We start from the raw sequence: 22061 nt of genomic DNA, 5'->3' as shown, positions 1-22061 counted from the left end.
CATTGGACTCTGTTCTTGGGATATGCCACTGGTTGTCGGCAATGTCTTCTTAATTCTCACCTGAAATTTTTCCCAGTTACTGAACTTTTACTCTTCATTCTTGAACCGCTGCTGTGCTGTACCATCCAAAAGAAAGTATACTTTGGCAAGACACATCGTGCCATCACACCTGTTGTATTTATTGACACAATCAAATACCTTTAGTCATTTAGTCTGACCCTGGGCAAACGTTAGGCCCTACATCACGCACCACTACACACCTATCATCATCAGTGCACCCACCACAAAATATGTGTATGGTACACATGAAGAATTACTGTAAGTAGACCTTTGCATCATCTTGAATTTTCATGGGTTTAGTATCATGATCATAGCCATGGTCATCTGATGAGACTTATATAAAGGAAATCATATGTTGCTTACCTCTCCTTGGATCATGCTATATCAGTCAATGAATTCTTAGTCAGTGTAAAAGAGTTTCAGAAATGTTCAGCAATCTCCCATGCGATTCAAAATATGTTGGCATAGGATGGTGCCATGTGGCTGCCCACAGCCATGTCAACACATTGATGGGGCACCTAGAGGAATCCTTCCTACACACCCAGAATCCTAAGCCCCTAACCTGGTTTGGATTCATTGATGACATCTTTGTGATCTGGATTGAGGGTGAGGACACCCTATCCACATTCCTCCACAACCTCAACAACTTCTCCCACAATTACTTCACCAGGTCCTACTCAACCCAACAAGCCACCTTCCTAGATGTTGACCTCCACCTCAAAGATGGCTACATCAGTACCTACTAACCATAAGCAATACCTCCACTTCGACAGCTGCCACCCATTCCATACCAAGAAGTCCCTCGATACAGCCTAGCGACCCATGGTCGTCACATCTGTCATGACAAGTGGTCTCTCTCAAAATGTACCAAGGGTCTCACTGAAGCCTTCACAGACTGTAATTATCCTCCCAACCCTGTACAGAAACCCTGCATTATCTTTCCAGTCTCCCACCACCTCCCAAACTCCCATCGTCCGGCCACAGAGAAGCATTCCCCTCATAACTCAGTACCACCCAGGGCTGAAGCAACTGAATTACATTCTCCACCAGGGTTTCCACTACCTCTCATTGTGCCCTAAAATGAGAAATGTCCTGCCCACTACCCTTCCCAACCCTCCCACAGTGGTATTCTGCCATCCTCCACACCTATGCAATATACTCGTCCATCTCTACACAATCCCTGCTTCCAACCCCTTACCTCATGGCTCATACCCTTGTAACAGACCTAGATGCAAGACGTGTCCAATACATCATCCCTTCACCACCTACTCCAATCCGATCACAAATGTCACCTATCCCATCAAAGACAGCGCTACCTGTGAAACCAGTCACCTGATCTACAAGCTATACTGCAACCACTGCACTGCATTCTATGTGGACATGACAACCAGCAAACTGCCTGTACGCAAGACCACCGACAAACTGTGGCCAAGAAACAAGTGAACCACCCGGTTGCTGAGCATGCTGCCATACATATCCTTCATTTCAATGACTGCTTCACAGCCTGTGCCATATGGATCCTTCCCACCAACACTAGCTTTTCTGAACTGCATAGGTGGGAACTTTCCCTACAATATATCCTACATTCCTGTAACCCTCTTGGCCTCAACCTTTGTTAGTCATTGCCCTTGCCCTGTTCCCATTCCACCACTGCACCGAGTCTTTTTAGTTCTCTCCTTTTCCGTTACCCCCCTCTCCCCACTTCTCCCCTATCCTCTGTGTAACCTCCCGACTGCACATAGCTGCCCTACCCTGTCCACCTCATCCCTGCACGCTCTCCAGCAGCATTGCACTGTCCACCACCCCGACCCTACTATCCCTTCCCTGCCCATCCCAGCCTCCTCCTTACCCCCACCCAGTCGCAACTCCCATCGTGCACTGGTGCTCCTGCTCACGGTGTGGCTACTGTTGCCTCAGACTGTAGTCACGTGTGTATGAGTTGCGTTTGTGTGTGTGTGTGTGTGTGTGTGTGTGTGTGTGTGTGTGTGTGTTTGTCCTGTCTATTTTTGACGAAGGCCTTATGGGCCGAAAGCTTTATTTGGAACAGTCTTTTTGTTGTGTCTATCGGTGATTGCGTGATTCTTAGAAAAGGTAATAAATTTGTACTTGCTTCCACATAATTATAGATAGTGAACATGACAGTGGAATAAGAGAAATTCAGGATTGTATGGAGCTTTTAAACAGTTAGATTCTTATGCAAATTTGCCAGTGGAGTAGGAAGTGGGTAAAATGATACTCTTACTTCATGTGCGAACGGCTGAAAGCAAGGGGAAACTACAGCCGTAATTTTTCCCGAGGGCATGCAGCTCTACTGTATGGTTAAATGATGATGGCATCCTCTTGGGTAAAATATTCCGGAGCAGTTGAACAGAATGGATAGTGTCTTAAAGGGAGCATATAAGATGAACATCAACAAAAGCAAAACGAGGATAATGGAATGTAGTCAAATTAAGTCGGGTGATGCTGAGGGAACTAGATTAGGAAATGAGACACTTACAGTAGTAAAGGAGTTTTGCTATTTGGGGAGCAAAATAACTGATGATGGTCGAAGTAGAGAGGATATAAAATGTAGACTGGCAATGGCAAGGAAAGCAATTCTGAAGAAGAGAAATTTGTTAACATCGAGTATAGATTTAAGTGTCAGGAAGGCGTTTCTGAAAATATTTGTATGGAGTGTAGCCATGTACGGAAGTGAAACATGGACGATAACTAGTTTGAACAAGAAGAGAATAGAAGCTTTTGAAATGTGGTGCTACAGAAGAATGCTAAAGATTAGATGGGTAGATCACGTAACTAATGAGGAGGTATTGAATAGGATTGGGGAGAAGAGAAGTTTGTGGCACAACTTGACCAGAAGAAGGGATCAGTTGGTAGGACATGTTCTGAGGCATCAAGGGATCACCAATTTGGTATTGGAGGGCAGCATGGAGGGTAAAAATCGTAGAGGGAGACCAAGAGATGAATACACTAAACAGATACAGAAGGATGTAGGTTGCAGTAGGTACTGGGAGATGAAGAAGCTTGCACAGGATAGAGTAGCATGGGGCATGGAGAGCTGCATCAAACCAGTCTCAGGACTGAAGACCACAACAACAACAACAACAACAACAACTTCATGTACAGTATCCTAGGAGCTGCACTAAGGTTTGGGGTCCATGTGAAACTGTGGGTTCCCTTGTAACTGGCTAGGTGAATCAGTTCAAAGGTCAGAGGAAGGTGGGGTACAACATTTCCAATTAAACCACATCTAGTAAAGAGAGAAAGTGATATCATGAGAAGGAAAGTTGCTACTCACCATATAGCGGAGATGATGAGTCGCAGATAGACACAACAAAAGACCCTCACAATTAATGCTTTCGGCCATTAAGGCCTTCATCAACAATAATCACACACTCATATGCACGTACGTACACACACACACACACACACACACACACACACACACACACACACACACACACAACTTACGCAAATGCAACTCACAGACATGAATGCAGACTCTGGTAACTGAAACCACACTGCAAGCAGCAGCACCAGTGCATGATGGGAGTGGCGACGGGGTGGGGGTAAGGAGGAGGCTGGGGCAAGAAGGGGGAGGGATAGTATGATGGGGGTGACGGAAAGTGAAATGCTGCAGGTTGGACGGAGGGTAGGGGAAAGGTGGGGAGGGGTGGTGGGGGAAGGGGCGAAAAAGGAGAGAAATAAAAAGACTGGGTGTGGTAGTGGAATGACGGCTGTGTAGTGCTGGAATGGGAACAGGGAAGGGGTTGGATGGGTGAGGACAGTGACTAAAAGCAAGAAAGATTAGCGTTTAACTTCTGGTAGACAATGATGTCATCAGAGACAGAGCACTGCTCAGATTAGGATTGGAAATCAGCCATGCCTCCCCCCCCCCCCCCCCCCAAAAAAAAAAAAACTGCGTCTGCCTTAAATTATTTAGGGAAATGATGGGAAACCTAAGACCAGATGGCTGCACCTTGATTTGACCTGTTGTCCTTCAGGATGTAAGTCCAGTGTGCCTATTACAGCACTGCAGTGTTCAAACTGACTTCCTTTAGGTGCTGACAGCTTTACTTTACATTCTGCCACACACTCTGAAGTGGGTGGCAGAGGCCATAAGCAGAATTTTATTTACGTACATACCCACTGAATAATTTTTATGATTTGATGTGCTATTAAAAATGTGAAATGGAGCATTACAATAATTTTCATAAATATTTGTGGTATGGTTATTTAAAGTTGCAGTAACAGTTAACTACAGAAATTTGAGAGCTGAGTAGAACTGATGATGGGGGTAAAAACAGGTTCCGCTAACATCCTTCCTAATTAGTTCTCTTGTTTATACACAGGGCCTTGCACTTATAAAATACTATCACATGACATTAATTTAGGAAGGGTTTTTTTCTTTAAAAACACTCAAAGCAACTATAAATTGAAGGATGGGCACTAACACAACTGATCCCCAGCTGTTTTTTTATGTTCACATTGGTCTTCATTATTTTATGGAGCATATGATAGTGTCTTCAGAACTAATGGGGGCCAGATGGTGAAAAGTACAAATAAAGTTTCACTTTGTGATGTTTGCCTGCTTTATTTCTTCATTGATAGTCCTATTCAACTGTTAAGTTGATGCATTGTTGTTAATTTAACCAATACATCATTCCTGTTTGACAATCGGCCGTGGGCTGACTGTCTCTGGACCAAAAATCTGTTCCTTATACATCCTCACAATAAAAGGCACTGAAACTACACATTGTTTGATGTTTAAGTTACAGAAATTACAATTAAAACATAACTCATTCAATTAACAGAATACACCCAAAAATTCCTTCTTTTTAACAGTTTCTTCTACCACGAAGGTTAGGCCAAATTATTTGTTTAAATAATTAAATTAACAGATATAGTTATACAAATCGTACCTTTGACAAACCTGGTAATTATTCTGGAATTAATTAAGGGCTAGATTGGCTAATACGTTTTCAAACAGAGCCAAGTAAATACTTTAAGACTCATAGTAGTTCTTCCTCCCAATGTTTATAATTAGTACAGAATTTATATTTGTTTATAAGTCAACAATACAGCATAAGTCATGAAACAATTACTAATTTCAACCTATAATAAAAGGTATTAACTAGAAATGGTCAAAATAAATTACGAGATTAGTTACATACACAAAACTAAGAACAAAATTAGACCTGGTGCTACATTCCTTAAGACTGAGGGCCAACCTCACTCTTTTATGGAAATGCAGATTATAATCATGCATGTTAATGGTAATTAGGCAAAAATAAAAATAAAATGAATTTAAGGAGGCAGATGACAAAACAAGAAAGGAAGTAAAGAGATCCCACCTTGCTTCATCACAACTTATCTTCCGAAAGGTGCTTGTATTATTATTATTTTCATTTTACTAGAATTTACGGACTTCCTGTAGCTGACATCTCACAGGGATGACTGTATGTTAATTAATTTGGGGATCATATCATGTGTAAATCTGTTAACAAAGGACAAGGAAACCACAGAAACTTAAATTTATGTACTTTATTAGCAACAAACTATTACAATACTGCTAAGTACTGTTCATGCTTGAGCCACCTCACTTTAAACAAATAAATGCTGCACACCTTAATGTAAGCTACAAAAGTCGATCACAGTGTCTACTGAAGAGAATGATCGCAATTCCAGAAGGAACTACCGGGGTTATCAATTTGGTTTCAGAAGGAACAGATTGACTACAGTAAAGACCAGCTTTCTACACTCAGACAGGTAACTGAGTAAGACTGGGAACATAACACTGATATTTACAAGGTTTTATTGACTTCAGAAAAGTTTATGGCAGCCTACACAGGGGTGCAATACTACTGCCTTGAAAGAGTTTCAATTTCCACAAAAGTTAATATGTCTAGTACAGATGTGTTTAGAGGACATCTATTACGGAGTAAAGATCATTACAGGAATGTCAGAGCATTCTGAAGCCAGAGCTAAGCTTAGACAAGGAGACACATTATATCCAATACCTGTTAATATAATTTTAGAAAAGATACACCAAAAATGAAACCAATCTGGAATAAAATTGGGTAACAACACAATAAATCAGCTCGCATATGCATATGATGATGTCCTAATAAGAGGTAGTGAAGACAAATTGCTGCTCATGACAAGTTCTTACACAAATATTGCAAGAAAATGTATTTATTTACAAATTAATGAGGCAAATACCTATAAATGGTCATGACTAGGCACCCAATGATGGTGCCCTATTGACAGTTCATGAAGAAACTTTTACAAGAATAAACATATTTAAATATTTGGGAAGCATTTATAGTGAGTAGCATAGAATGAAAATGGAGATTAAGGCAAGGATCACAGCGGCAAACAGAAGCACGTTTTTGCTTACAGGTCATTCTCAAAAATTGTGCATATTTAGGTCCCAGGTAATAACATGCATTATTTAAATGCACTCACGTTTTTTTCAAATATCTTGAGTTTAGTTTAAAATTATGTAAAATCATTAATTTACTTATTTTTAAATAAAATTATTCAATTTTGTTAAAAATTTGATTAATGGTATGAGAGATCTCACCTCCGTTACTTACCCCTTCACCTATCTTGATTACATTACATTAAATTGTACAAGGCATTATTAAGGGTTTTAATTTTTAAGCATTTTAACAACTAGAAAATTTATTCAGAATAAGATATTTCTGTATTTTTCAATTAAACCATTTTTTAAAGTTCTTTAAAAATTGTTCAAACCGAGTCCCATGCTACAGCCTCACCTCCGTGAATAACAGTTATCAGTTCAATAATTTTTTCTCTTGAAGCTTTCTTCTTCATGTACGGGGAACTGAAAGCAGCCATCTTGATTCTTGGGCAGTTATACTGTGGCTTGTACGATTGTAACAGTTTGAGTTAAATTATTATGGTGCGAGGATGAAATATTGACATTAATGATCATCACCTCCATCACGCCATAGCTATATGTAAGTTTTAATAATTTATAATTGTTATTTTTATCAACTAATTACACATTAATTGTAGATTATCACTACGGAAGCAGGATACCTCAAAAGAAGCACCTCGACATCTACTTTTACTCTCAAGTCCGTGAAAAATGATCTTCATAGAGGTGAGAATGTAATAACGGAGTGTTGGTCAGTGATTAAATGATAAAATAAGCTCTCTTATTTATCAAATTGGAAAAGCTATGTCCACGTAAGAGTGAGAAATCTATCTTTTAACTAGACATTAATTTTTTTAAGGACAGTTTAGGCTCTAACTTACGTTTTTCAACATATTAAAAGGTTAGCCTCTTGCATCAAAATGATCTTATTTTCTTTACTTTTTAAAAAGTAGTGATGAGTTTATCTAGCTTATATATGCTTGCTGAGTAGGTTTATATTAATGTTACATACAACAGCCTAATGGTTTTTAGTTTTTAAAGCTGTTCACCGCACTCAAAACCTTGCTTTGGGCTAAGGCCTGAGATTTTTAGGGTAATTTGTCTGCATTCCCTAAAAACGAGGTCTCTCATGAAGAATGATGTGAAATCTTGACAGTTTTAAATCCACCAACCATCACTAACTGAGGACAGTACTACTTTGATGATTTGAAAAATTATAATATTTCAGCTTGATGTACCATTTGTATCTTGATCTATTCGTACACTAACAGCAAAAATAACAAATAATGATTCACTTTATTTTTCAGTGACCATTATTAACCTCTAACTTATCCAATATTCAGACATTTTAGGCAGTTATCATCTCCATTATTACCAAGCTCACCTGCATTACTATTCTAAATAAATTCTTTAGTTTTTTTCAAAAAGAGCAATCTTTTTTGGAACCACTATTCAAGTATTTATTTACTTCACTGTGCTAACATAAAAATAAATAAAAGATGATTCTTTCCAAAATTATAAAAAAAAAAAAAATACAAAATATGCCCAATTTTTTAGAATTACCCTTATGGGACACACTGTGCAGTAGTGCAGTTCTGAGAAGTTTTATATCAGACTATACCAGTGTGTAGCTCTACATGGCTGTCAAACACTTACGTTAAGGAAAACTGATGAAGAGAAACTGCTAGTCTTTGACAGAAAGATACTAAAAAAATGTTCGGCGCCATCTCAATCACAGGAATGGAGGCTATATTGAAAAATGTGGGACTGGCAGACCTACATTCACAAGCTGATATTGTCCAAAGGGTGAAGAAAAGTAGATCGATGTGGACCAGATACCTAATTAGAATGGGAGAGGTAAGACTACCACGAGTGGCTTCTCAGGATCGAATAAATGCAGAAGGGGCTCAGAAAGACCACAGACGAAACTAAATAACGATATTAACTGGGATATTGGAGCAATGGGCATTAAAAGCAGAGAAAGGTCCATAAAAAGCCAAAAACGGACATGATTGGTGGAGGAATGTTGAGCATGCATATGGTTTCCAGGGCCAGGAGAAATGTTGAGCAAGCATATTGTCTCCCAGGCCAAAGTGACAATATAGAAGAAGAAATCATAAATAAAACTGTTGCTTCCTCAGTTACAATAAATAGTTGCGTTTGTCTGTTATTTGTAACTTAATGTTTAGGTTTACTATACGTGCTTACAACGGCATTTTCCCACAAAAAAGAATAAAATATAAAAAAAACTAATAAAAAACTGTGTAAATCTGATCTGTGTTTCGCTAAGATTGGTTTTCATTTTCAGCAACAAAAGCCATTAAGGAGTAAGTGTATGAATCCCAAGATCCTTAAAAAGATTTGGGAAGAAATACTTTACACATATTATTCCTCGATTCCTCGGAATAAATATTTTATTTATTGCGTTAACTTACATGAAGTTCCTGACAGCTGAAATACGGCAAGCCGGAAAGTATATGAGTGGTGAATATCACGGTCAAAACGAAAGCTTTCCTTGACTTACTGAGCTACGTATCACGGTGCACGCTACAAATAATATGTCGCTTCGGAATCTTGTTTTGTATGTAAAATTCAATGTTTAACAGAGATTGAAAAATCACGTTTAATTACAAACGCATGGCATTCTCTAAATTCCAAATAGGAAGAAACGCTTTACTGGCTCCGTTGCGTTATTAAAAAAAAATACTAGTAGCATAATACTTACCATAAGTAATGAAAAATATGATCAGGTAGCGATGACACAAAAAGGTGACTGTCTTAGTACTTCCCAATCACTCGCACGTGCCTTCGGCCCAAACAACGTACCACGCGCACGCAGTCGTATTTCGCTCTGTGGAATTTGTTTGACAACCGTCTCCCATAGCAACGGCAACATTGTTGCCAACAGGCTCTTCCAACTGCTTGTTGTTATGTAGTTTCTGTCTCAGGTCACACCATTGGCAAGATACCTTTGAGTGATCTGAGCCCGAAATATACAATTAAATTAAACAAGACGATCACAATGTTTCTCTAAGGCAGTGTGCTTAGCCCCGCTTTTTTTCCTTTGGGAAATACCCAAGTACATCCAAACTCTCGCGACACATCTCTGATTTATTTTCTAAGTGGAGAAAGCAAACACGTTAAGTGCATACAGTACATTTTTTTTAAAAATTATGCAACGACTATGAGATACAAATTTATTACGTAAGACTGTCGAATAGGAACAGTTTTTTTTATGTTATAAATATTTTATCTGCAGAAGATAAGAAGACACTAAAAATCTCGCTACTCAACTGACATGTAATCGCGACACACTAGATGTGTCATATGCCCTCAGCGACAAAGAGCCGCTTTGGGACTCCAGTCCCTAACTACAACGAAGAGACCCGAGCAGTGGAGAGTATCCGAGAGTGCAGTGGCAGCAGCGTACAGAATGAATGCAGACAGGAAGATGTGGTCACGAATTTCACCACTTTATTGTAAATAACACGCAACTGTATTAATAAACAATTGATTACTAACTTAGTTATAATTTTTATAATGCTCTTTTTGTCTCAGCCGGTTTTCTCGCAAATTTAGTTTGTGTACTGCTCATTTGCTTACAAACTTCAGTTTGACTTTTTATGTAACGTCAGTTACTTCATTTCAGTCTAGGGGCAAGAAACCTTCACTGTTGTTAAAGTATTGTGAGCAGAATGGTTAGAGAAGTTGTTTTCTCATATATTTGGGCTTTAGATGAGTGACTTATCGTTCTGCGTGCGGACTGCAGCTAACGTTGCTATTAAGGAAGCCATGAGCTTTTCTAGGGCTTCTAGTTCCTTAGCTGTATAGATATACTTAAAGAAGATCGACATTTTTGAAGCGATTCTGTCACTTCGTTCTGTCAAGGCCACATGATGTTGGTTTTGACATGTATTGGCTTGTGCAAATACTCCTTTTCTTTCTTTCAAACTCGAAAGACCCTCAGTTACAACTTATCGGCATTTTTCGCATTTGCTGGAGGCTCAGAGCCATCAGTACTGATTTAACACACGCTCTGCATGTGTTACTATAGAACAAATTTATGAAAAAACCAGATACACAACACATTACCATTACATCCAGTACGGTATAGCAAGACAGTTGGCATTCAAAACACGTTCCAGTTGTCTCGGAATAGATAAATACATGCCCTATATTGTTTTCAAGGGTATTTTGAACCATTCATCCAGCGAAATAGTGGCACGTTCAGGTGGCGATGATGGAGACGGATACTGATCACGCTCCCTTCTCTCAAAACTAGATCATAAAGGCTCTATAATATTGAGATCTTGTGACTGTGGAGATGCGACAGTTCATCTTCGTGGTCATAACATCAGACCTGGACGATGGAAGCTGTGTGAACAGGTGCCCTATCATCTTAGTACAACACCATTGCCGGCCGGAGTGGCCTGGACCCGCGCGACCGCTACAATCGCAGGTTCGTATCCTGCCTCGGGCGTGGATGTGTGTGATGTCCTTAGGTTAGTTAGGTTTAAGTAGTTCTAAGTTCTAGGGGATTGACGACCTCAGAAGTTAAGTCCCATAGTGCTCAGAGCCATTTTGAACAACACCATTGAGGTGGACATACATTTTAGCATGGGATCGATCTGATCAGCCAAAATGCTCACATAATTCTCGGTAGTGATGCTACCTTGCAGAGTAACCATAGGGGTCCATGGAATACAACGATATGGCAGCCCAAATAATCACTGAATCCCCGAACCGTGTTTCACACTTGGGACGCCAACTTGGCCAGAAGTTGGAAACAGTGCGAAACAAGGCTTAGTCGACCAAATTACTTTCTTCCACTGCTCCATAGTCAAGGTTTGATGGCTTTGGCACCACGCTTTCCTCCTATGAGCTTTTGTATAACTGATGAATGATTCTGGAATTCCAGCTGTCACGGGACATCCTCCTCTGGCGTACCTTTCCTCAACAGTAGTTGTCGATACCAGTATTATTTTTCGAATTTTGGACTGGTCAACATTACCTCAGCTGCTGTTCTGAAAATTTTCATATAGTTTTATACACAAGATGTTATATTTCAAACTAAAATTTATGAAAAGGAATTAATTTGTAAAATATTTTAGTTTTGATGTTGTAATCGATAAGTACTAGTTCTGAATGTACAGTTAAAATTATTTTTTTAGAAAAATTTGAAATTATGAAGAATTTGCACCCTTAAAATTTCTGTTATTAATTACACAATCCTGTACTGTTTACTATATTTATTTCTGGATTCACTTATGAAATAATAATCGAAATTAATAATATAACGAAAACTAGTAGGAATTCATTTGTTAAGAAAAACTGTAAACCTTTTGGAATAATACTTCCACAGTGTGTGGGAGTCATAAGCTTGCCTCCGATATGATCGGAAGTATTTTAGTATAACAGGTGCGAACAATGTAATTTCGGCTTTGTTAATGTGGAAAATCGAAATACTGTATGATATACTAAAATGTGAGAGAATCAGTGGAAAATATATTTCCATAGAAAATTGTACTGCAGCAATCTTCCAATTTATTCAGTTCAGACGAGATGTGAGGACTTAGTGATAGATTTTCAGCTTCAAGACTCAGACCCCTAGACAAAAAGGACTGGAGCCATCTCAACAAGACACATTAAGAAAACTTGAAAGTTTATTGTAATCTTCGTGCCTCTTAAATCTTCATAAAAGAATTTGCTTATTAATTACTTGTACTGGGTATTGATTAATGTGAACAATAGATGGAGGAAGGAAGGACAAGGAAGATTACACAGTTCACCCTGCGATTCTCTGCTTCTGGAATTACCTTGGTATTGTTTTGGCGATTACAAGTTCAGCAAGTGCGATATTCAGTTCTGAAGTGCCTTTTGCAGCTGTCGTTTCTTATTTTCGTCACAATCCTCTTCCATGACCGTCTATCACAATCACGCAACACACCCTTTCGTCTGTTGTGTTATAGCAGAGGAAATTTTTCCGCTTTCCTTGTATATGTGGTATAAATGTTCGATGTGGTGCCTCCTGAAAACAATTGGGCTGCCTTGGTTATGGAGCACCCACCTTGCCAGCACCAACCATTGCCTACATTCAAATTCACCTAACTCCGACATAACGCGCTCAAAACGATGCAGATCACTGTTCTGACCATGACTAACGCTTACAACGTATTGAGGATATCGCACAGATACTGTCTGTGGTCAAACAGTACAGCGCAACCTGCAGACTTGGTTTGCATTTGTATTTGCGTTCAATAATGCAATTCTCGTGGTGTTTTCATATTTTATTCCAATAGCTGTACATGTTCAGTTTTCACACGAATCGACATATGGCCATAAATATCTGTTGATGCAAGTGTTTTCTCTTAGGTCACATAAATATGCAGCACCACTTCACCCTATGGAATACACTATCTTGTCATATGAAGCAGATGATACTTGCCATCTACAGTCATCCACAGTAATCAAATTTTCTTCATTGTTGCACTGGATTTATCTGTGGGAAAAGTGCCCTGCAGTTTGTTTTTGAGTTTGCGTTTCAGAAGCATAATAATCTGATGAAACATTTTGTCTTGGACGAAAGACATAAGGCCAAATACGGCTTTATCCAGTAGATTTACGCGGGTTTTCTCCATACAGATATATTTTAAGGAGTGGTGAATTCTCTCGCTGCAGTTGATAATTGCGTGTGGCTCAATAGCCGCTCTTTTGATGGGACGCTACTTCGTTGATGTGTGTGTCTCTAATCTATCCGTTATCAAAGAAGGGAAAGAGGACCTATATTTTAACATGGAATCCGAATCACGTGCCATTCTTGCTGACACACACACATCATTGTGAGGTGAAGTCTAGTTTAAAGATGGACTGAAAATTGGTTCAACTGTGATTCTGTTCTGTAACCGCTCGGTTTCCAGGCACACGCTTTACTGGTAGACCATAAGGCCCAACATTCCTCTCACTGTACTTGTTTGAGCTCGCTGTGACTTGCAGTCAGTGCCAATACGCCCAGCAGTACTTGTAATCTCCAGAAAGTAGGTCCCAAACTTTGTTGTATCAGAATCACATTTTAAGTTTTCAGTTACAGGTAGAATAATCGCGAATGCGTCAGCTTTTCTGTCCAGTACTTGCATAATGTGAGATGTTCTCTTGGTCTCTTACAGCTCTCCTCTCGGCCTTGCCTACATGCTATATATAACAGAGGCTTGTTTTTCGTGCTTCCACGGTACCCCTCAACGAGCTAAAGGAAGCTTCCACTAAGTCTATCATAAATTTCAGTAAAAGCATCGCAAACCGGAAATTCTTTACTTTTGTTGGATATTAGAAACCGAAGGGTAAATTCTTGCCTCACGTCGTCCAATACTAGTGAATGTCGTAAATTGAAAGTCATAGTTCCATTAACATAAATTCCTGCACTTCAAAATATTTTCTTTGGCGTTTTCTCGTTATTAACATGAAGTCTGTATTTTTAAGCTCCCGAAAAATCCCCGTTAAAAATCTTTGTTTAGAGGCGCTGTACAATTTACCATTAAAAAAAGTATTGTATCAAATATGTACAAACTCGGTGCAGTTGATATTTTAAGTTCTTGAATTTGTTTTTGCAGTGGTGCTAGTTTTGTTATGCATCTGATGGCTTTCTTTTGAAGTTTTAAAATTCTCTGAATGTGCACATCTGCTGTATACATTCACAATAGGGTACAAAATAAGACCATAGTATATTTTACTAAGGTTCCTGTGTCCATTGTATAGTACTTTTTATCATTAACAATGTATTTGTACTTATTTTCGAACAGATCTTATCAATGTGGTTTTCCCATGTCAGAAATTTGTCCATCTCTAATCCCAGAAACATATTACAGACCAAATAAAGTCCTCTGAGCTGTTAGTTCTGTTTGTTTCAAATTTTATACACATTGTTTTCTCCCTGTTCAAACGTGTGTGACATCTTATGAGACTTAACTGCTAAGGCATCAGTCCCTAAGCTTACACATTACTTAACCTAAACTATCCTAAGGACAAACACACACACCCATGCCCGAGGGAGGATTCGAACCTCCGCCGTGACCAGTCCATGACTGCAGCCCCTTAGACCGCTTGGCTAATCCCAGGCGGCTTTCTTCCTGTTGACTAATAAATTATTTTCTCTGAAAGACCATTATTCAGTCTGCTCACTAAGTTATTACATACTAGTAAGGTTGTGTCACTGGCAAACAAAATCATTTTTCCATTTACTGCAGTGAGCATACCGTTTATGTAGAAGGTAAAGAGCAGAGGTCCTAATCCTGAACCCTGGGCCTCCATATGCTTTACCTGCTGAAAATCAGAGTAGACATTTTTTCTCTGTATTTCTGGGTTTATGTTTTATTTCAACACACTGCCATGCTGTTGTGTGTTTTCAACAAAGGATTTTATAATATCTGCAGTGTTAGCTCTTATACTGTAGCAGTCCAGTTTTTCTAGAATGCACTAGATACTTTTCTTTGACAATCTAGGACCTCAGTGATGTATGTTACGAAGATTGCCGTGCAGTCTTAGTGGATCTCTCCTTTCTAAACCTATGGTGTGCTTCATTTAAGATGTTTCATTTCTCTAAGAAGTTTATAATTCTATCTTTAATCACTGCTACTACTATTTTAGACACATCCATTATGATTGTAATGGACCTATAGTTTTCTGGATATCTTTTTCTTCCCTTGTTTAAATGCTGACACTAACTTGCTCCTATTTAGACATTTTGGAAATACTCTTTCCTTCTCTGTTGAATTTATCAGGATTGTCAGAGGCTTTGCAAGATATCTAGCATAGTGTTTCACTATTTTTGCTAAGATGCCATCCAGATCTGCTATATTTTTTAGTCTCCAATTATTTTTGAAACTTCGAATTCATTTATATCGGGTAGGTATAAAGTCTCAGCCATCCTTTTGGAACTTTCCATACTCTTTGTTACTGTTATGTTTCATTTTAGAAGTTTGTCCACTATAGCTATGTAGTGCTGATTGAAAATACTACACATTTGTCTACCAATCTGTTATTTCTTCCACACTCCTTGTCAGTATTATACTTGTATCTTTTGAGACACATGAATCTTTTCTGTTTTCATTTCTATAAATCCAGTCTGTTTTAGAGACGTTAGAAGAATTATGTATTTCAACTTTTTTGGTGGATAGCCTTTGCTTCTGTTATCATCTCACAATTTCTATGGTGTATATTTTTTTTGTTTTGTTTACCCCTAATAGTTCTGCATATTTTCAGACAAGCTATGTCTATGTGTTGTCTTAAAACATCACAGAAAGATTTGTAAACATCATCCTATGTTTCAGCGTTTAGCAAAATTTCTAGCCTACTCAACTTTCCAAGTTTAGTCTGTCTAAACTCAGTCACTACGTTCTCATTTTTAGATCATCTTGCAGTTCAGTTGTTTGTCCAAAACGGCCTGCAATAACAATATTTACAATTTGAAATTTTTGTCTGTTTGCAGGTATGTTTGAGAGAACATGGACTATGAAGTGGTTGATGTTTCTGTATATCTTATTGAATTTTTTACATGTAACTGGAGACTATCTGTCCTCATAATGTCATGAAAACTTCTTGTGTCATTCAGAATATTTATATTGCCATTATCACAATAATGTATTTCTTTGTGTCTTTATGCAGAAGCACATTAACTTCCAATGCAAAGCTTTCAATACTTGAGCTAGGTGATCGACTTACTCCTATTGAAAGGTATTTTTCTCCCATGAACTTTATTTATACTGCTTCTGCTTCAGTGCATACATCTGTGCAATTTGTAGACCAAGATAAGTTTAAGGACATAAATGCTTATCCTGTTGAGAATGGTCTTTCAGATCATGGTGCACAGCTAGTTACAGTACGTGACATAGCTCCATGCAGTATATTAAATCAGAATTTCAAAGCAGTGCGTTCCACTAAGAATATAAATATTGCAAACTTTAGGGAAAGCCTGCAGCAGCTAGACTGGGATGAAGTGTATAAGGAACCTGATGCAAACTTGAAATATAACTTATTTCACGATACATTTTTAAGGGTATTTGAAAATTGTTTTCCCAAGAAAATAGTTAAACATAATTCCAAGAAAGCATATAAAAAACCTTGGCTAACTAAAGGAATAAGAATATCTTGCAACCATAAAAGAGAACTGTAGCTAACAGCAAGAGGGAGTACTGACCCCAAAATTATTCAATATTATAAAAACTATAGTGCGGTACTAAGAAAAGTTATTAAAAAGTCCAGAAGCATGTGTATCATGTCTGAGATCAGTAACTGTGATAATAAAATTAAAGCAATTTGGAATATTACTGAAAGGGAAACAGGACAACCAAGAGCACAGGAAGACTTTAGTGCCATAAAACTGAATGACAAGTGTACTAACAAACAATCAGAAATTGAAAATATTTTCAATAATCATTTTTTAAATGTTTTGGAGAAAATAGGATCTAGATCTTCACTAGAAGAGGCAAGGCTACTAATAGAAGAGGCCATACCTGTGCAATTTGAAACAACTGTATTTCCACCAACCTCTCCCTCTGAAATCAGTAAAATAATAAACTCACTGAAAAGTAAAAGCTCTTACGGAATTGATGGCATTTCCAGCAAGGTACTTAAAGCTTGATCCCCACAGATAAGTAGGATTCTCAGCAACGTATGCAACAGCTCTTTGGAGCAGGGTGTTTTCCCCGATAGACCTAAATATGCCATTGTAAAACCATTGCATAAAAAGGGGGATACGTCGGATGTCAACAACTATCGCCCAATCTCTCCTCTGAGAGCTCTATCAAAAATTTTTGAGAAAGTAATGTATTCAAGAGTAGCCTCCCATATTTGTAAAAATAAAGTACTAACAAAATGTCAGTTTGGTTTTCAGAAAGGCTTTTCAACAGAAAATGCTATATACACTTTCACTGATCAAATATTAAATGCTCTGAATAACTGGACCTCACCCATTGGTATTTTTTGTGATCTCTCAAAGGCCTTTGATTGTGTAAATCATGGAATTCTTTTAGATAAGCTAAATCATTATAGTTTGAGGGGGGCAGTGCACAAATGGTTTAATTCATACTTAACTGGAAGAATGCAGAAAGTTGAAATAAGTGGTTCATGTAATGTTAAAACAACAGCTGATTCCTCAGACTGGGGGGCAATCAAGTACGGGGTCCCAAAGCGTTCGGTCTTAGGTCTTTTACATTAATGACTTACCATTCCACATTGATGAGGATGTAAAGTTAGTTCTTTTTGCTGATGATACAAGTATAGTAATAACATCCAAAAACCAAGAACTAACTGATGTAATTGTAAATGATGTTTTTCACAAAATTATTATGTGGTTCTCAGCAAACGGTCTCTCTTTAAATTTTGATAAAACACAGTATATACAGTTCTGTACAGTAAATGGCACAACTCCAGTAATAAATATAGACTTTGAACAGAAGTCTGTAGCTAAGGTAGAATTTTCAAAATTTTTAGGTGTGTCCATTGGTGAGAGGTTGAACTGGAAGCAACACATTGATGGTCTGCTGAAATGTCTGAGTTCAGCTACGTATGCTATTAGGGTTATTGCAAATTTTGGTGATAAGAATCTCAGTAAATTAGCTTACTATGCCTACTTTCATTCACTGCTTTCGTATGGCATCATATTCTGGGGTAATTCATCGTTGAGTAGAAAAGTATTCATTGCTCAAAAACATGTAATAGGAATAATTGCTGGAGTCCACCTGCGGTCATCCTGCAGACATGTATTTAAGGATCTAGGAATCCTGACAGTAACCTCACAGTATATATATTCACTTATGAAATTTGTTGTTAATAATCCAACTCAGTTCAAAAGTAATAGCAGTGTGCATAGCTATAACACCAGGAGAAAGGATGATCTTCACTATACAGGGTTAAATCTGACTTTGGCACGGAAAGGGGTAAATTATGCTGTCACAAAAGTCTTTGGTCACCTACCAAACAGCATCAAAAGCCTGACAGATAGCCAACCAACATTTAAAAATAAATTAAAAGAATTTCTAGATGACAACTCCTTCTACTCATTGGCTGAATTTTTAGATACAAATTAAGGGAGGAAAAAAAAACAACTTAAACATTAGTGTCATGCAATATTTTGTGTAATGTAATATCTTGTACAGATATTTTTTATTAACGTGACACGTTCCACATCATTACGAAGTGTCGTATTCATGATCTATGGAACAAGTATTAATCTAATCTAATCTCTAATCTAATGTTAAATACAGTTCCCTACTTTACTGCGTACATCTATTTGTTAGCGAAGAAATATGTTCACATAAGAATATCAAACCATGTTTGTAATAGAATAAATACAGCCTGTTTAACTTATCCATTATGTTTTTTCCCATTTACGAAACTAATTACGTCATAAGTACTTGCATTTTTCTCCTTTATTAGAGCTGACTTTTTCACTTAAAATGTTATTTAATAAAAACTATTTCATCAAGTTATGTTCTTATTTACATGCATTGTGAGCATGAGCTATGTTCTGTTATTGTATTTTATTATTTTTCGCTTTCAAATCTCTGGCCTCGCTTTTGGCGGAACACTCAATGGAAAAAATATCCAAATCGTAGTGAAATATTTACAATTTGCCACGAAAACAAGTGGACAATAACAAAACAAAAATTAAGAAGATAAAAAGCACAAAATAAACTACCATACAACCAATGAGCGCGACAATAATATGTTAATTTCCGATGTCACCAGACGACGACGCCGTCAAGACTTTCTTCCCGAGAAACCTTGACGGGACGTCGCATAACGCATTGGTCTGTTGGCAGGCTATGTGAATTCTGCCACTTGAAACTCATTGCAGCAAGAATAAGTGAATGATCATATGGCTTGATTGGACGGTAGACCCCATGTGGTCTACTGTAGAAAGTTTAGTCGTGGCACGATGTGACAGCCAGTGTGGATTGGCCTCTATCGGCAAACCAACAAACAATTTGTGAGTATGCAAGCTTGTTAGGCGACCGGTAGACCAATTTTGCTTTCTACGGGGTTGGCTGAGTCTGATGATCCGACAGCCCTCCTCCCTCCCCTCTCCCCACCCACAATTACAACCAGCAAATTATGCCATGAGTAGTACTGTTATCCCAACCGCCAGAGAAAAGTTCATACCAACTGTGCATGGCAATCAGTGCTATTGAAATATGGCAAACACGATTGAGTACAAGGCAGACGAAACTTGATGACATTTTCTGGAGAAATTTAACGACTTCAAATATTTGTGCAACAGTTTGCGCGAGGAGTACAGCAGTAGAGATGCACTTCATTTGTTCTTAACGAATCCATAATGGTTTCATGTGGCACACAGAGACAGAAAAAGACAGACATTATGAAAAAAACATCGACTGTCTATATTTTGGTTTTTAGATTTTATTTATGACACATATAGGGAATAAAATCTAAAAACTGAAATGTAGACAGTTGACACACACTTTTATTCGTAAAATATACTTGCTTCATTATTAGAAGTGTTATCAAAAACAGCCAAACAACTTGTCATCTGCTGTAAAAAGCAGGATGACTGCAATTTTGTTTACATTTCTAACAGACGCTAAATGCTTCATTTCTTCTTTACTGTATCTGTTGTGTTTGTTACATGATGTGTACCACAATCATTTGTAGTCATTCTGCTTATTATTTGAAATAAGTTTCTGAAACTTATAGGGGACATGTCTAAAGCTATATAGTTAAAAAAATAAATAGATAAAGTTTACATGCACATAATTTGTTTTATTTGCTTTGCTCTACCACAGTTTTTTTCTTGAGGCACTTGTAACCAATATTGCAGGTTTTAGGAATATTTTACTTAGTAATTGTCGAGACACAGCTGCACAGAGTTAGAGATCCTGACAAGTTCTGACAGTAATTAGAAACTTTTATTTATTTTCCCTATTGACCATATGTAGTAAAATGTGAAAGATGATACTGGACTTAAGTCACTACAGAGAACAATAATCAAGTTACAAGTTACATCTATTGAACTTAATGTATTCACTTACTGAACAGTCGCAGTGATACTGTAGATATGCTCTAACAGATCTTTCAAAAGCTTTTATAATTAATAACATATTTTAAATTTGGAAAGTTACTGAAGAAGCCTAGTTTTATCTTCATACACCATTTACCTCTCTGATACAAACTCATATTGACTGGGAGCACATGCAAGTTACCTTTTAATCTAATATGTGATTATAAAAGAGCTGTACCAGTGTTTCTAGAAATATGTTGACTTTTTATCCAGACTTTTCATTTCATAGACAGCATACCAATCCTCACAGTGCAATAATAAGTAAAAGTGGTCATGTTGTAGTATTAGACTGAGTGTTCATCTTGCCAGCTCCAGACTGGGGGACTCAAGTGATCAGGGTGGATAATAGGGACAGGTAGATTGGTTTGAATATGTTGTCCAAAAATTATTTTCAGCGTTAATCAGAGCATTGACTCATGAAGGCAACATCTTAGGTCTGCTAGTGACAAACAGACCTGAGCCTTCCAACTCAGACCCAAATAGGGAATCAGTGATCGTAAGGCCATTATAGCATCACTGTATATGGCTGTAAATACGAAGAACAATGAATCAGAATGGGGAATCAGCGATCATAATGCCATTACAGCATCACTGAATACAGCTCTAAATACAAGGGTAGGTGGGAAGATCTTCCTGTTTAGCAAGATTGACAAGAAATAAATTTCAGATTACCCGAGTGATCAGCATGAATATTTCATCTCCAGGACTAACAACGTTAAGTGTCAATGTTCGAGGTTCAAGAGTAATGTACAACACTCTTTAGACAGGTATGCGCCAAACAAAGTTGTGAGGGATGGAAAAGACCCACCACGATTTGGCAGCCATGTTAGAAAGCTGCTGCAAAAGCAAAGAGGGCTTCACTGCAAATTTAAACGTAGTTAAAGCCTCACAGACAAACAATAATCAAATGAAGCCAAAATTAATGTAAGGAGAGCCATCCATCAGTGTTCAACGAAATCGAAAGTAAGAGTGTGTCTACCGACTATGTAGAAAATCCTAAGAAGTTTTGGTGCGTGTTAAAGCAGTAAACGGATCTAAATCATCTGTCTAGACACTTTGTGCACATAATTGCGCTGAAACCGAAGACGAAACAGAGAAGTTTGAAATACTAAACATATTTTTCCAAATTGTTATCAGAGAGGAAGGTCATCCAACAGTTCAAAATGGTTCAAATGGATCGAAGCACTATGGGCCTTAACATCTGAGGTCATCAGTCCCCTAGACTTAGAACTACTTAAATCTAATTAACCGAAGGACATCACACACATCCATGCCTGAGGCAGGATTCAAACCTGCAACCGTAGCAGCAGCGCGGTTCTGGACTGAAGCGCCTAGAACCGCTCGGTCACAGCGGCCAGATTCACCCAAAAATACCTCCTTTAAACTGACACACTATTGACAAAATGGCTGAAATTGAAATAAGTGACAATGAGAAAGGATAGCGGCTAAAATCGTTCAACAGAGGTAAGGCTACTGGATCTGATGTGATACCAACACAATTCTACAAAGAGTATGCGAAAGAACTTCTCC

General features: G+C 38.0%; 1 protein-coding gene across 1 annotated transcript in view; it reads right to left on the bottom strand.

Moving 5' to 3' along the window:
* The window catches only part of LOC124802747 (intraflagellar transport protein 56), a 182270-nt gene extending 172932 nt beyond the window's left edge, over positions 1 to 9338 (bottom strand). Inside the window, exon 1 of the mRNA XM_047263731.1 lies at positions 9189 to 9338. Within this exon, the coding sequence (XP_047119687.1) occupies positions 9189 to 9191 (3 nt within the window). The 5' untranslated portion in view covers positions 9192 to 9338. The remainder of the gene's footprint in view (positions 1 to 9188) is intronic.
* Positions 9339 to 22061: the final 12723 nt, after the last annotated feature.

The sequence above is a fragment of the Schistocerca piceifrons genome, chromosome 6 (genome assembly GCF_021461385.2).
Source record: "Schistocerca piceifrons isolate TAMUIC-IGC-003096 chromosome 6, iqSchPice1.1, whole genome shotgun sequence".
Lineage (NCBI taxonomy): Eukaryota > Metazoa > Arthropoda > Insecta > Orthoptera > Acrididae > Schistocerca > Schistocerca piceifrons.
This window is presented reverse-complemented; position numbering and strand designations above follow the sequence as displayed.